The 15,170-nt window shown below is 45.7% G+C and overlaps 1 protein-coding gene across 1 annotated transcript; it reads left to right on the forward strand.

Moving 5' to 3' along the window:
• Positions 1 to 482: 482 nt before the first annotated feature.
• LOC127327739 (uncharacterized) lies at positions 483 to 1,842 on the forward strand. Its single transcript, XM_051354538.2, has 3 exons — positions 483 to 1,021; positions 1,107 to 1,241; positions 1,335 to 1,842. The coding sequence occupies exons 1-3, from the start codon at positions 627 to 629 to the stop codon at positions 1,699 to 1,701; spliced, it is 897 nt and encodes a 298-aa protein (XP_051210498.1). The 5' UTR covers positions 483 to 626; the 3' UTR covers positions 1,702 to 1,842.
• The last annotated feature ends 13,328 nt before the right edge of the window (positions 1,843 to 15,170 follow it).

Consider the following 15,170-nt stretch of genomic DNA (forward strand, 5'->3'; position numbering starts at 1 on the left):
CCGGGCCCTCTTCTCTCTCGTTTGACATTACCAAATGTCAAGCGATAGTTAACAAACTGAAGCCAGAATGCCAGATCCGAGCGACGGAGGAAGTGTGATTAGTTTAGTTTAACTTCAGTTGCGAAGTACAAACTGTCAACGATAAACTACGGTATCTGCGCCTTAAACAACTCCGACTCCCGGAGCATAATCCCAGGTTGATTCCCAGCTGATCGATGGCACCAGCGGCCAAGTCATGCTGCTAGAGAGGGAGAGAGTTTCTTGATTGACATTTGGCGCAAAGTCAAAATCAAACGAAAACAATGCGCTGGTCAAGGGATAGCTGACAGCTGCGCCCACTTATAGAGCATCTGGACGCGGCACGTGAAGGTGTTACGTGTAAAATCCGGATGCGATCTTCAAGCTTTATATCCTGATCGCCGGGAGGGAGCCCGTCGATCAATCGCTGACGCGCTTCGTGCTGGGCACTAGCTTGGGGCGTTTGACTTTCTACCGAGCGAGCGAGCGAGCAAGCTCGGCTCACTATATAAACTTCAGCCGCAATCTCGTGCCAAAGTCAACCACGCCGTACATGGTCGATCGTCAGACTTCCTCACCTCTAACCTTTGCCTCTACAGGAGTCCTGGATGGACAGCTCTGGCGGCGATTGGGGCCTCGAGGCGGTCGTCAGGAGCTGCGTCGGTGGCTCCGGCGCCGTCGACGTCCCCAGCTCCGAAGCTGCAGAGCCGCCTCCGGTGGCCGCTCCTTGCCGGGAAGTCATCCTTGGCTGCGTCGCTCCGGTGCAACCGGTGAGGGCGGCGGCGTCCTCGTCGCCGTTATACGACGTGCTGGAGTACCTGGACTTGGAGCACGAGCAGCTGTCTCGGGCGCCGTTTTCCATCACACCGTCGTCGTCCGCTCGTGAGCGCGAGGTGCTCATCTCCTTCCCGGCAGCCTCGACGTCCGAGCAGCCACTGCCGGCGAGTGCGAGGAAGCAGGCCGGCCGGAAACCAAGCGGTCGGGCACACAGACCTAAAAGAAGGTGCACATCTTGGTTATAGCTTTACAGCTAATACCTTGCCTATAGGATCGAGCCATGTTTGAGACACACTGCGCGTTTGATGCAGCAAGAGCAAGAAGAGCCAGGTGAAGAAGGTGGTGCGCGAGGTGCCGGTCGCCGACGGCGGCGTCTCCGGCCCCGAGGACCAGTGGGCGTGGCGAAAGTACGGCCAGAAACCGATCAAGGGCTCCCCGTACCCACGGTAATCACTAAAATTCTCAGACCATAAGGCGACCTTGAAACGACACGGTGCCACAAGTGACCTGTACTGAAGCTGAGCTGCTTGTGAATGCAGAGGATACTACAAGTGCAGCAGCCTCAAGGCGTGCACGGCGAGGAAGCTGGTGGAGCGCAGCCCGGCCAATCCCGGGGTGCTCATCGTCACCTACATCGCCGACCACTGCCACGCCGTGCCCACCCACATCAACGCGCTCGCCGGCACCGCGCGCAACCCGCCGCAGTCGCCCTTGTCCGACGACACTAGCAAGCGTGAGGAGTACAGCGCCGACGTCTCGTCCTCCGTGGCCGCGGACACTGGCGCCGACGGCGACTCCGAGCTCTGGGCGCCCGTGGAGATGGACGATATGTTCGGCGCCTTTGACGACGATTTCGACCATTTCTTCGATGACGGCGATGTGTTCGGACAATCGGTTTCGCTCTAGTTTGGTAGGCTAATTTAGGGAGGCATGTTGTTAGCATAAATGAATGGTAGTTGTCGGCTTATTTCATTGCAGAAATATACAACACGAACGTGAGAATTCTGTCCCCATGGCGAGACACAATCCACGCCTTCGAGACAGTTTCTGATTTTATTTGGACCATCGCGTCGGGCAATATTGGTTTTGTATATGTTCATCTCAAGTTCTAGGACTATTGGTACTAAAAATGCAAACTATTTTGAACTTATGTCAGTTGCAGCATTTTGATGAAATATGAAATTCAAATGATTGAAATGATTATCGTGAGTCTGCTATGGGATAATGGTCTATAGTTTGATATTGAGTTGTATCTTGGACTGAATGTTGTGTTTTAGGTACAGAAATGCTCGGGCGTCGCGTGAACTTTCGCGCCTAATTGGCGTCCATTTTTTGTGGGAATAGTAGATCCCTGTATCTTGAGATATCGATTGGCTACGTGCCAGATTGGCCTCCCGAACTTCCCCAAAACCTTGATGGATAAATTTCATGTACAATGTCACATCTATCTAAAATGGTACCCAAAACACTTACTAATATTTTTGTTCCTCGACCTATTAAGGAGAAGAGAACTGGTGCTCAATGCAGTGTGCAAGAAAGAATTTGTGTTGATCTCGAACAGAACATTTCTATCCTATCTTTGGATCTCATGCCCACTCAGTAGTAGACAAGAACATATATAAAATTAACAGGCCCAATCGACATACTTGTTTACCTCTTTTTCGTGCAAAGCAAGGGGGAGCATAAACAAGATCCCCTCTTCTATGTCGTATACTTTTGCTTTGCCTTAAAACGAATTTGAAGCATTACTGTGAACAACACCGAATCATTCCACCACAAATGATTGGATTTGGAACCCAAACAAGGCCTCTTGAGTCTCAGGGACACTTGTAGAAAGATCCCCCAGCATATTGTCTTTGTCGCCGCATCGGCCGCATAAAGGCTAGCTTTGAATCTTGCTGAGTTCTCACGTAGCTGGGATATGAACCCCAAATATATGGCATTATAGAATTGTTTATAGCAAGTACATTGCCACAATGAAACAAAAGCCGGGCAGAGTCCCCTTGCCTCAATTCCAGGAATGCCTTTAAGCATGACTCTCCAAGTGACGTGGGGTACCACGGCAATGCCCATGGTTATGGATTTGGGTTTTATGGAAGTGGAGCACGCTGGCGGATTCGTCGGTGTACAAACAACACAACACAAGGGACACAATTTAACTAGCTTTGCCCCCCCCCCCCCCCCCCCCGAGGAAATACCCTAGATGTTGCTTGCTTGCTTTGATTGATGAGGATTAGGGTTTTGCAATGTTGCCGTGATGGCTATGGTGAGGTCTAGGCTACGTATCTTTGGATCGTCCTCCCGTCGATCCCTCCTGGTCCTTTATATAGGAGGCCAGATCTCAGAATTCCAGGCTGGTAAGTTGGGATACCCTTGTGTGGACTAGTCCTTGTATCGCACACCATGTTCTTGGGCTTCGGTTGCCAAAGCTCCTTGGGCTACATGAGCCTCCAGTTGAACGACAACAGGTATGATAACAGTAGGTACCTTATAGGGTATGCTCACACACTTCGGTTTGTTTTGAACTTATTAATAAAGGCCATGTGCATCATCACGATGCAGAGGCTGGGGTAAATCCTCTTTTCGAAAAAAACATATTGCCCTTCTTACCCTGGCTGAAACCATATCCTTGGCTCCAATTCTACGAGTAAAAGGCTTTTACAATGTCAATCTTCAAGAAAATGAGGAGCATATTGAGGCTATGTGAGTTTTTTGACACCCCGTGCACAAACTAAAATTTATGGTGGATGTGTTTATTTTTTAACAAATGCGTTTTGATTTGCCAAGCTCACCAGGAAGCGAAAGCAATGCAATGGTTCCTTTGATGTCAATAAGACCCATACCAGAGACGTGTGCTTGGTTACATGACAACGACACAAGCACGTCGATCCAAGAACAGAGGCCACTTTGCCAGTCTCAAAATAAGCACACTTTGGATCAATGACATGTAGAACAAGTATATTATGATGAAAGATGGACCGGGGTTCCCAGCGATCTACACTAGTGGTAACTCTCCAATAAGTGACAAGTGTTGGGTGAACAAATTACAGTTGGGCAATTGATAGGAATCAAAGCATTAAGACGGAACATCAAGATTATTAATTATGTAGGCATGATTTCCAATTATAGTCGTACGTGCTCGCAATGAGAAACTTGCACAACATCTTTTGTCCTACCAGCCGGTGGCAGCCGGGCCTCAAGGGAAACTACTGGATATTAAGGTACTCCTTTTAATAGAGTACCGGAGCAAAGCATTAACACACCGTGAAAACATGTGATCCTCACATCACTACCATCCCCTCCGGTTGTCCCGATTTCTGTCACTTCGGGGCCTTTGGTTCCGGATAGTGACATGTGCATACAACTTGTAGATACAATCTAAGCAACAATATAGAGCTCAAATCTAAGATCATGCCACTCGGGCCCTAGTGACAAGCATTAAGAATAACAAGATTGCAGCAACAATAACTTCACAAACTTTATAGATAGACTAATCATAATGTATCATCCATCGGATCCCAACAAAGACAACACCGATTACATCAGATGAATCTCAATCATGTAAGGCAGCTCATGAGACCATTGTATTGAAGTACATGGGGGAGAGTATACCGACATAGCTACTGCTAGAACCCGTAGTCCATGGGGGAACTACTCACGGAGCATGGTGGAGGCGGTGGCGTTGATGGAGATGGCTTCCGGGGGCACTTCCCCGTCCCGGCAGGGTGCCGGGACAGAGACTTCTGTCCCCCGAATTGGAGTTTCGCGATGGCGGCGGCGCCACAGTAACTTTTCTGGAGTTTCGTCAATTGGTCCGGCGTTTTTAGGTCGAAAGGGATTTTATAGGCGAAGAGGCGGCGCAGGGGGGCACCTGGGGGCGCCACACCCTAGGCCGGCGCGGCCTGGGTCTGGCCCGCGCCGCCATGTGGTGTGGTGGCCCCCTGGCCCCTCTCCGACTATTCTTCGGTGTTCTGGAGCCTTCCGGGAAAAATAGGAGGTTTGGCGTTGATTTCGTCCAATTCCGAGAATATTGCCCGAACAGCCTTTCTGGAACCAAAAACAGCAGAAAATAGGAACTGGCACTGTGGCATCTCGTTAATAGGTTAGTTCCGGAAAATGCATGAAAACATCATAAAGTGCAAGCAAAACATGTAAGTATTGTCATAAAACAAGCATGGAACGATAGAAATTATGGATACGTCAGGGACGTATCAGCATCCCCAAACTTAGTTCCTGCTCGTCCCGAGCAGGTAAACGATAAAAAAAATAATTTCTGTAGTGACATGCTACTTACATAACCTTGATCATACTATTACAAAGCATATGAAATGAATGAAGTGACTCAAGGCAATGATCTATAGTTGCTAACAAATAGATAACATATAGCAAAACTTTTCATGAATAGTATTTTCAAGACAAGCATCAAAAGATTGCACAAGAGTTAACTCATAAAGCAATAGATTCAAAGTAAAGGCATCGAAGCAACACAAAGGAAGATATAAGTTTCAGCGATTGCTTTCAACTTTCAACATGCATATCTCATGGATAATTGTCAACACAAAGTAATATGATGAATGCAAATATGCAAGTATGTAAGAATCAATGCACAGTTAACACAAGTGTTTGCTTCTAAGATGGAAGGAAGTAGGTATACTGACTCAACATAAAGTAAAAGAATGGCCCTTCGCAGAGGGAAGCATTGATTGCTATGTTTGTGCTAGAGCTTTGGTTTTGAAAACATAAAGAGAGCACAAAAGTAAAGTTTTGAGAGGTGTTTGTTGTTGTCAACGAATGGTAGTGGGCACTCTAACCCCCTTGCCAGACAAACCTTCAAAGAGCGGCTCCCATTTTATTTTATTTTTGGGTGGCACTCCTTCCAACCTTTCTTTCACAAACCATGGCTAACCGAATCCTCGGGTGCACACTTAACAATCTCATACCATGAAGGAGTGCCTTTTTATTTTAGTTTTATTATGATGATGACACTCCCCCAACCTTTGCTTACACAAGCCATGGCTAACCGAATCCTTCGGGTGCCGTCCAACAATCACATACCATGGAGGAGTGTCTATTTAGTTTAATTAATTTGGGACTGGGAATCCCATTGCCAGCTCTTTTTGCAAAATTATTGGATAAGCGGATGAAGCCACTAGTCCATTGGTGAAAGTTGCCCAACAAGATTGAAAGATAAACACCACATACTTCCTCATGAGCTATAAAACATTAACACAAATTGAGAAGCATTTTGAATTGTTTAAAGGTAGCACTCAAGCAATTTACTTTGGAATGGCAGGAAATACCACATAGTAGGCAGGTATGGTGGACACAATTGGCATAGTGGTTGGCTCAAGGATTTTGGATGCATGAGAAGTATTCCCTCTCAGTACAAGGCTTAGGCTAGCAAGGTTGTTTGAAGCAAACACAAGTATGAACCGGTACAGCAAAACTTACATAAGAACATATCGCAAGCATTATAATACTCTACACTGTCTTCCTTGTTGCTCAAACACTTTACCAGAAAATATCTAGACCTTAAGAGAGATCAATTATGCAAACCAATTTCAACGAGCTTTACGGTAGTTCTCCACTAATAGGTTTAAACCACATGCAAAAACTTAATCATGATCTACTTGAGAGCTCAAAACAATTGCCAAGTGTCAAATTATCCAAGACATATGAGGCATTTTCTTTTCCCAACCAAATAATAATAAGTGCTATAGCTTCCAACTTTTATCATTGAACATTAAAAGTAAAACGAAGAACAGGTGTTCATATGAAAAAGTGGAGCGTGTATCTCTCCCAAACAAGGATTGCTAGGATCCGAATTTATTCAAACATAAACAAAACGAAAAATAAACACACAGACGCTCCAAGTAAAGCACATATGATGTGACTGAATAAAAATATAGTTTCAGGGGAGGAACCTGATAAGTTGATGAAGAAGGGGATGTCTTGGGCATCCCCAAGCTTAGACGCTTGAATCTTCTTAAAATATGCAGGGATGAACCACGGGGGCATCCCCAAGCTTAGACTTTTCACTCTTCTTGATCATATATCATCCTCCTCTCTTGACCCTTGAAAACTTCCTTCACAACAAACTTCTCATAAACTTCATTAGAGGGGTTAGTACTCAAAAAAAATTTGAATCCACCTTGGTCCTGTAGTGGCACATTGCAAGAACTCAATAAAACATCAGCTACAGCTCTCTACGTCTAGAAACCTCGCTTAAAGTCCACAAGAGACAATGTAAAAAACAGAGACAGAATCTGCCAAAACAGAACAGCCAGTAAAGACGAATTTTAAATAAATACTTCCGTTGCTCAAATCAGAAAACTCAAAACTAATGAAAGTTGCGTACATATCTGGGGAACACGCACGTAAATTGGCATATTTGTCTGATTTTTATACAGAGAAAACAGCCCAGATTCGTGACAGATAGAAATCTGTTTCTGCGCAGAAATCCAAATCTAGTATCAACCTTCGATTAGAGGCTTCACTTGGCACAACAAAACACAAAACTAAGATAAGGAGAGGTTGCTACAGTAGTAAACAACTTCCAAGACACAAATATAAAACAAAGTACTGTAGCAAAATAACACATGGGTTATCTCCCAAGAAGTTGCTTTCTTTATAGCCATTAAGATGGGCTCAGCAGTTTTAATGATGCACTCGCAAGAAATAGTATTTGAAGTAAAAGAGAGCATCAAGAGGCAAATTCAAAACACATTTAAGCCTAACATGCTTCCTATGCAAAGGAATCTTGTAAATAAACAAGTTCATGAAAAGCAAAGTAACAAGCATAGGAAAATAGAACAAGTGTAACTTCAAAATTTTAAGCACATAGAGAGGTGTTTTAGTACCATGCAAATTTCTACAACCATATTTTCCTCTCTCATAATAATTTTCAGTAGCTCCATGAATAAACTCAACAATATAACTATCACATGCAGCATACTTTCCATGATTTCCAAACACATAATTTTTATCAAGTTCAAGAATAGTGGAATAAAAACTTTCAAACTTACTTTTATTAATAATATAACAAGGTAGTTGATCAATCTCAAGAGATATGGGACTCATAGAATAAGTCAAGGACTCTCCAATCCCATTTTCATTAGTAGTACAATTAATAGTATCAAGTAACATAGGACCATCATCTAGAGCTTTATCATAAACATTTGCTAAGCAAAATTCTTTAGTACCATGCATTTCGACATCAGGCACAAACAAAGCATTATCATAAGATTTATCAAAGTAGCATGGATTATCATAAATAATAGTAGCATAATTATTCTCACAAGTTTTACTCATAGGGAATATTTCAAGAGAATCCACAGGAACATAACATTCAACCTCTTTTGGTAAGCATGGAGGACAATCAAATAGTGTAAGAGATAAAGAGTTACTCTCATTAGAAGGTTGGCATGGGTAGCTAATCCATTCTTCCTCCTTTTGTTCGTCGCTCTCCTCTTCTTTTTCATCCAATGAGCTTTCAGGTTCATCAATTTCCTCCTCTTTTTCATCCAATGCGCTTTCAGGTTCATCAGTTTCTTCTTCCACCGGTTCCTGCAAATTGTGAGTGCATTCTTGTGCATTAATGTGTCTCTCTTTATAATCAAGGATATAAGGATTCCTACTGTAGCATTCTATGCAAGAATTAAGGATAGTAGAGACATAATCTTTAAGGTCCTTACAAATAGCACAAGTTTCATAATTCTCAACCATGAAGGATTCTATCTCGGAGGCTCCCATAAATAAGACAAATTGTTCTACCTCTTCGAACCCATAATGAATATAGCAATTCCGATTATAGCTCTTAATAAAATATTCCTCACTAAAGCCACATTGAAATTTAAGATGTTTATCCTGTTGAGAGCAACAGTTTATATCATGGCGTCTAAGCAAGATTCTAGCCATTGTATTCAATTTTTCTATCATAGCACTCATTATTCTACCAGTTCTTGATTCTCTATAACAATTATAACATTCCATAAGCTCCAAGTAGGTTGTAGGTTCTCCCATAATAGCAGTTTTTAATTTTTTGGTTTTTCAAATTTTTATGGATTTTTGGGTATATGAGACAAATAAAACAAGACAAAAATAAACTAGACAAAAGTAAACTACGCAAAATAATACTAGACAGAAATAAACTAAGCACAAATAAACTAGACAAAAGTAAACTAAGCAAAACAAAATAAAATAAAACAGAGAGAGAGGTAGAGTGTACTCCCCAGGTGAACTTATGAGTAGAGCTATGCCTCCCCGGCAACGGCGTGAAAAACAGTCTTGATAACCCACAAGTATAGGGGATCGCGATAGTCTTCGAGGGTAGTATAACCCAATTTATTGATTCGACACAAGGGAGGTAAAGAATACTTATAAGCCTCAACAAGCGAGTTGTCAATTCAGCTGCACTGGAAAAGCACTAGCAACAGGGGTGATGTGAAAGTAGCAGTAATATGAGAGCGATAGTAACGGTAACACGTGATAATAGCAATATGAGAGCAATGGCACCAGAAGATAGTTGATACTACTTCCAATGACATGTAGAACATGTATATTATGATGAAAGATGGACCGGGGTTCCCAGCGATCTACACTAGTGGTAACTCTCCAATAAGTGACAAGTGTTGGGTGAACAAATTACAGTTGGGCAATTGATAGGAATCAAAGCATTAAGGCAGAACATCAAGATTATTAATTATGTAGGCATGATTTCCAAATATAGTCGTACGTGCTCGCAATGAGAAACTTGCACAACATCTTTTGTCCTACCAGCCGGTGGCAGCCGGGCCTCAAGGGAAACTACTGGATATTAAGGTACTCCTTTTAATAGAGTACCGGAGCAAAGCATTAACACACCGTGAAAACATGTGATCCTCACATCACTACCATCCCCTCCGGTTGTCCCGATTTCTGTCACTTCGGGGCCTTTGGTTCCGGATAGTGACATGTGCATACAACTTGTAGATACAATCTAAGCAACAATATAGAGCTCAAATCTAAGATCATGCCACTCGGGCCCTAGTGACAAGCATTAAGAATAACAAGATTGCAGCAACAATAACTTCACAAACTTTATAGATAGACTAATCATAATGTATCATCCATCGGATCCCAACAAACACAACACCGATTACATCAGATGAATCTCAATCATGTAAGGCAGCTCATGAGACCATTGTATTGAAGTACATGGGGGAGAGTATACCGACATAGCTACTGCTAGAACCCGTAGTCCATGGGGGAACTACTCACGGAGCATGGTGGAGGCGGTGGCGTTGATGGAGATGGCTTCCGGGGGCACTTCCCTGTCCCGGCAGGGTGCCGGGACAGAGACTTCTGTCCCCCGAATTGGAGTTTCGCGATGGCGGCGGCGCCACAGTAACTTTTCTGGAGTTTCGTCAATTGGTCCGGCGTTTTTAGGTCGAAAGGGATTTTATAGGCGAAGAGGCGGCGCAGGGGGGCACCTGGGGGCGCCACACCCTAGGCCGGCGCGGCCTGGGTCTGGCCCGCGCCGCCATGTGGTGTGGTGGCCCCCTGGCCCCTCTCCGACTATTCTTCGGTGTTCTGGAGCCTTCCGGGAAAAATAGGAGGTTTGGCGTTGATTTCGTCCAATTCCGAGAATATTGCCCGAACAGCCTTTCTGGAACCAAAAACAGCAGAAAACAGGAACTGGCACTGTGGCATCTCGTTAATAGGTTAGTTCCGGAAAATGCATGAAAACATCATAAAGTGCAAGCAAAACATGTAAGTATTGTCATAAAACAAGCATGGAACGATAGAAATTATGGATACGTTGGGGACGTATCACAAGACCACCATATATTCGTACACCTCGTACGGATCATGGGTGGATCGGCTCTTTGAGCCGATTCACAGGACAACCTGAGAGCCGATCGAGGCTCGTATTTAATGTTTACGTGTATGTCATGCAGGAAACTAAGCGAGGCACATCCATCACCTTCCTGACCAGGTATAGGTCAGGTGGCACGCCCTTCCACCAGCATCGGACGTGCGTGCCGAGTCTTTGCGGGCCGTCGCTCAGAGGGACCAACAGCCGCAGTCCTGGGAGCCTCCCGGCTCTACTGTGTTGCCCGTCGCTGCTCGCCGGTGGGTTTCTGACCGCAACACATTCTGGCACGCCCGGTGGGACCGTCTTCGACATCAACCGCATCGCCATCTACATCTGAGATGGCGGAAGGCACCGATCCACGTACGAGGATCTGACCGAGGAGCTCAAGAAGAAGTATGACGAGGTCAAAGCAATCCTCGAAGCCGACCTCATCGGCTCTTTTCACAGAACCCGCTCACATGGCATCAGGTGGAAAGGGTTCTCACCTGAAGGCGCGCTCGATGGAGTGGACCTATCCGCCCCGTCAGAAGAACGCACCAGGTCCCTGCGTCAGGAGATTAACTTCATGGTAGCTCACTCGCTTCACCGCCATTCTGAGAACCTGGTGAACACTTTGGAGCGTGTCGCTCTTCGGGTGATCCAGGAAATCATGAGGCATCAGTACTCTCCGTCAGGACCAGCTCTAGGGACTTACCAAGGAGAGATGCCACTCCAGTCCCGTCCACCGCTGCCATTCGCGTTGGCAGCACCAGAAGTGCCGAATTCACCGGCATACGCCGTTGACATGGTGGAATGATGTACCCTGGGAGGTGCCAGCCAAGATTCTCGTTCAACATCAACATGGTAGGACTTGGGCGCCACCCTGGTAAGGACAGAGACGAGGGCAGCTGCTCTCATAGCGAGGACAAGGAGGAAGCCATTCCACGCGATCGGCTCCGACAATTCCAAAAAATCCTGGTTACTATCAAGATGAAGGCCGATTCCAGCAATCGGCCCGTATTATCCTTACCACACGTTCTCCCTGTATTTAGTGTCGACCTCACAGGTGACGGAAAGCTAGGGTATGGGTTTACATCGGCTGATGAGCTAGAAGAAGTCGACATCGGTCCTGGGGATAAGCCGCGACCAACTTTTATCAGCAAGAAGTTAGATCCACATCTTAGGGGTCAGATGATAGCTCTGTTAAAATAATACCCAGATTGCTTTGCATGGGATTACACAGAGATGCCTGGTTTAGACAGGAGCATCATTGAACATCGGCTCCCCCTTAAGAAGGGATTTCGGCCGTTCCAACAACGAGCACGTCAGATGAAGGCCGAAATTCTGGAAGAGGTCAAGAAAGAGATCGAGAAGATGTTGGCCGCCGGGTTCATCAGGCCATGCAGGTATGCTGAATGGATCTCCAAGATCGTTCCTGTAGAGAAGAAGGACGGCCGATGGCGTGTGGCCATCGATTTCCGAGATCTCAACAGAGCCACTCCAAAAGATGAATATCCGATGCCTGTGGCAGAAACGTTGATCAATGCAGCTGCTGGCCACAAGGTGTTGAGTTTCATGGATGGCAACACCGGCTATAACCAAATCTTCATGGCTCCAGAAGATATACACAAGACCGCATTCAGAGTACCAGGGGCAGTAGGCTTGTTTGAATATGTAGTCATGACCTTTGGGTTGAAGAATGCTGGTGCAACGTACCAAAGAGCCATGAATTATATATTTCACGACCTGATCGGCAAGTTGGTGGAAATCTACATCGATGACGTGGTAGTCAAATCTATCTCCATGGAGGGACACTTGGATGATTTGCGACGCATCCTAGACCGAACTCGGAAGTTCGGACTGAGAATGAATCCAAAGAAGTGTGCTTTTGGTGTGACGGCCGGTCAGTTCCTAGGTTTTCTGGTTCATGAACGGGGAATTGAGATCGGCCTGAAAAGTCAAGAGGCAGTGCGTACCATGCAGCCGCCCACCACGAAGAAGGAGCTCCAACGTCTTATCGGCAAGATCAACTTTGTCCGACGATTCATCTCTAACCTGTCAGGACGAATCGAGCCATTCATAGCGCTGGTGAAAATTAAATCTGATGACGAATTTCACTGGGGGGCAGAACATCAGCAGGCGTTTGATGAGATTAAGCGGTATCTGACAACGCCGCCTGTGCTAGTTCCGCCCCAACAAGACAGGCCGTTCTATATCTACTTATCAGTAGCTGACACGTCCATCGCTTCGGTGGTGGTGCAACTCTATGAGGGTGTTGAAAATGTCGTTTTCTACCTCAGCAGAAGGATGTTGGACGCGGAGACAAGGTATCCTGAGGTCGAGAAGCTTTGCCTTTGCCTGTTCTTCACCTGCACCAAGCTTCATCACATCCTTTTGACGGCAGAGATCATCGTCATATGCAAGTCAGACGTTGTCAAGCACATGCTGTCGGCCCCTGTTTTGAAAGGCCGACTTGGTAAGTGGATGTTTGCGTTGTCGGAGTTCGATCTTCGGTATCAGCCTGCGAAAGCAGTCAAGGGACAAGCGTTGGCCGATCTTATAGCTGAACGGATTAATACTAATATAGCAGCACTATCTGTACGTGCATGGGCTATGTTCTTCGATGGATCGGCTTGTGACGATGGTTGTGGCATCGGCATTCTGCTCGTGTCGCCTCGGGGGGCAACATATTCTTTCGCCATCAGGCTATCTACCCCTTGCACCAACAATGTTGCTGAGTATGAGGCAGTGCGCAAGGGAATGGAGTTGCTTTTGGAAGCCGGGGCAGAGGCAGTAGAGCTTTTTGGAGACTCGAAGTTGGTGATCTCCCAACTCACGGACGAATACAAGTGCGAGAGTGAGTCACTTTTTACATATTGGATGGAATGTCGTGAGCTGATGACACATTTTCGGTACATCAATTTCAATTGGGTCCCAAGGTCTCAGAATACCGACGCCAATAATCTCGCACAGATGGCGTCGGGATACAAGGACGTACCAGACGGGTCAGAAGTTCAGGTGCAGTTCCTGGAACAGGATGATTGGAGAGCCGATATCTTCAATTATTTGAAGGATTCGGCTCGGGGGGCACCTAAACGGATAAGATACAAGGCTATGAAATATGTACTTATAGGAGATGACATGTTCTACAGGACGTTGGAAGGGTTACTACTCAAATGCACAGGACCAATGAGTCTAATCGGCTCTTACATGAGGTGCATGAAGGCGCCTGTGGAACTCACCAATCGGCTCATAAGATGAAGTGGTTAATTAGGCGATCAGGGTTTTATTGGCCTACCATGCTTGAGGACTGCTTCAAGTACTACAAGGGATGCCAAGCGTGTCAGATGTTCGGAAAAATTCAGATGGTACCCGCATCAGCGATGAACCCCATCATCAAACCTTGGCCATTTCGAGGTTGGGGCATGGATATGATCGGCAAAATCCATCCTCCGTCGAGCAAAAACCACGAGTGGATTCTGGCCATTACAGATTATTTCACCAAATGGGTGGACGCCGTTCCCATGAAGAAGGTAAAATCGGAAGATGTTATCCAATTTGTCAAAGAACATGTCATTCATAGGTTCGGGATTCCCCAAACCATCACGACCGATGGAGGTTCGGTTTTTGTCTCTAAAGAATTCAGAAAGTTCTGCGATGACATGGGGATTAAGCTAATCCGATCATCTCCATACTATGCTCAAGCCAACGGGCAAGCCGAAGCATCCAATCAAAGCCTGATCAAGCTGATTAAGAGGAAGATTGACGAGAACCCTAGGGTGTGGCATGAGACGTTGTCAGAAGCTTTGTGGGCTTATCGCATGTCATGCCATGGAGCTATAAAGACTTCGCCGTACCAGCTTGTCTATGGGCAGGAGGCCGTATTACCTTGGGAAATTACGGCTGGATCGAGACGTGTCACGTTTCAGAATGACCTGACACCTGAAGAGTATGCAACCCTGATGAGTGACACTATTGAGGATGCAACGGAACTCAGACTTTGGTCGTTGGAGAAGATTAAAGAGAACAAAGCCAGGGTAGCTCAGGCATACAATAAGAAGGTGAGACCAAAGGAGTTTCAAGTCGGTGATCTAGTATGGGAAGCCGTGTTGCCACTAGGAACCAAGGATAAAGCATATGGCAAATGGTCTCCTAATTGGCACGGTCCTTACAAAGTCATCCAGGTTCTGAAGGGCAATGCCTACATGCTTGAACAGTTGGATGGTGTGAAGTTCCCAGTGGCCGTCAATGGCCAACATCTCAAGAAGTATTTCCCAAGCATGTGGGATGATGGACAGTGAGATATGGGGGCCGATTTTAAATCGGCCGGTAAAAAATTAATGTGTGTGTGTACATACAAATCACAGCCGATGCACAGACATCGACTTGAGAAAATATGCGAAGACAACAGTATGCTAGTACAGCCGATGCACGGACATCGACTTCAGAATAATAAAAGCCGATGCATTGTTATCGACTCTAGAGGAACAAGCTCAATTGAGCAGGTTAACAGATCGGATTCAGATCAGAGGTCATGATA

The sequence above is a fragment of the Lolium perenne genome, chromosome 1, assembly GCF_019359855.2.
Source record: "Lolium perenne isolate Kyuss_39 chromosome 1, Kyuss_2.0, whole genome shotgun sequence".
In the NCBI taxonomy this organism is placed as follows: Eukaryota; Viridiplantae; Streptophyta; class Magnoliopsida; order Poales; family Poaceae; genus Lolium; species Lolium perenne.

Excerpts from the sequence above, each read along its gene's own strand:
- LOC127327739 (XM_051354538.2), top strand. The coding sequence starts at position 627 with ATGGACAGCTCTGGCGGCGATTGGGGCCTCGAGGCGGTCGTCAGGAGC. Across the intron at positions 1,022-1,106 it reads GCACACAGACCTAAAAGAAG|CAAGAGCAAGAAGAGCCAGG; the intron begins GTGCACATCTTG and ends CGTTTGATGCAG. Across the intron at positions 1,242-1,334 it reads AAGGGCTCCCCGTACCCACG|AGGATACTACAAGTGCAGCA; the intron begins GTAATCACTAAA and ends TTGTGAATGCAG.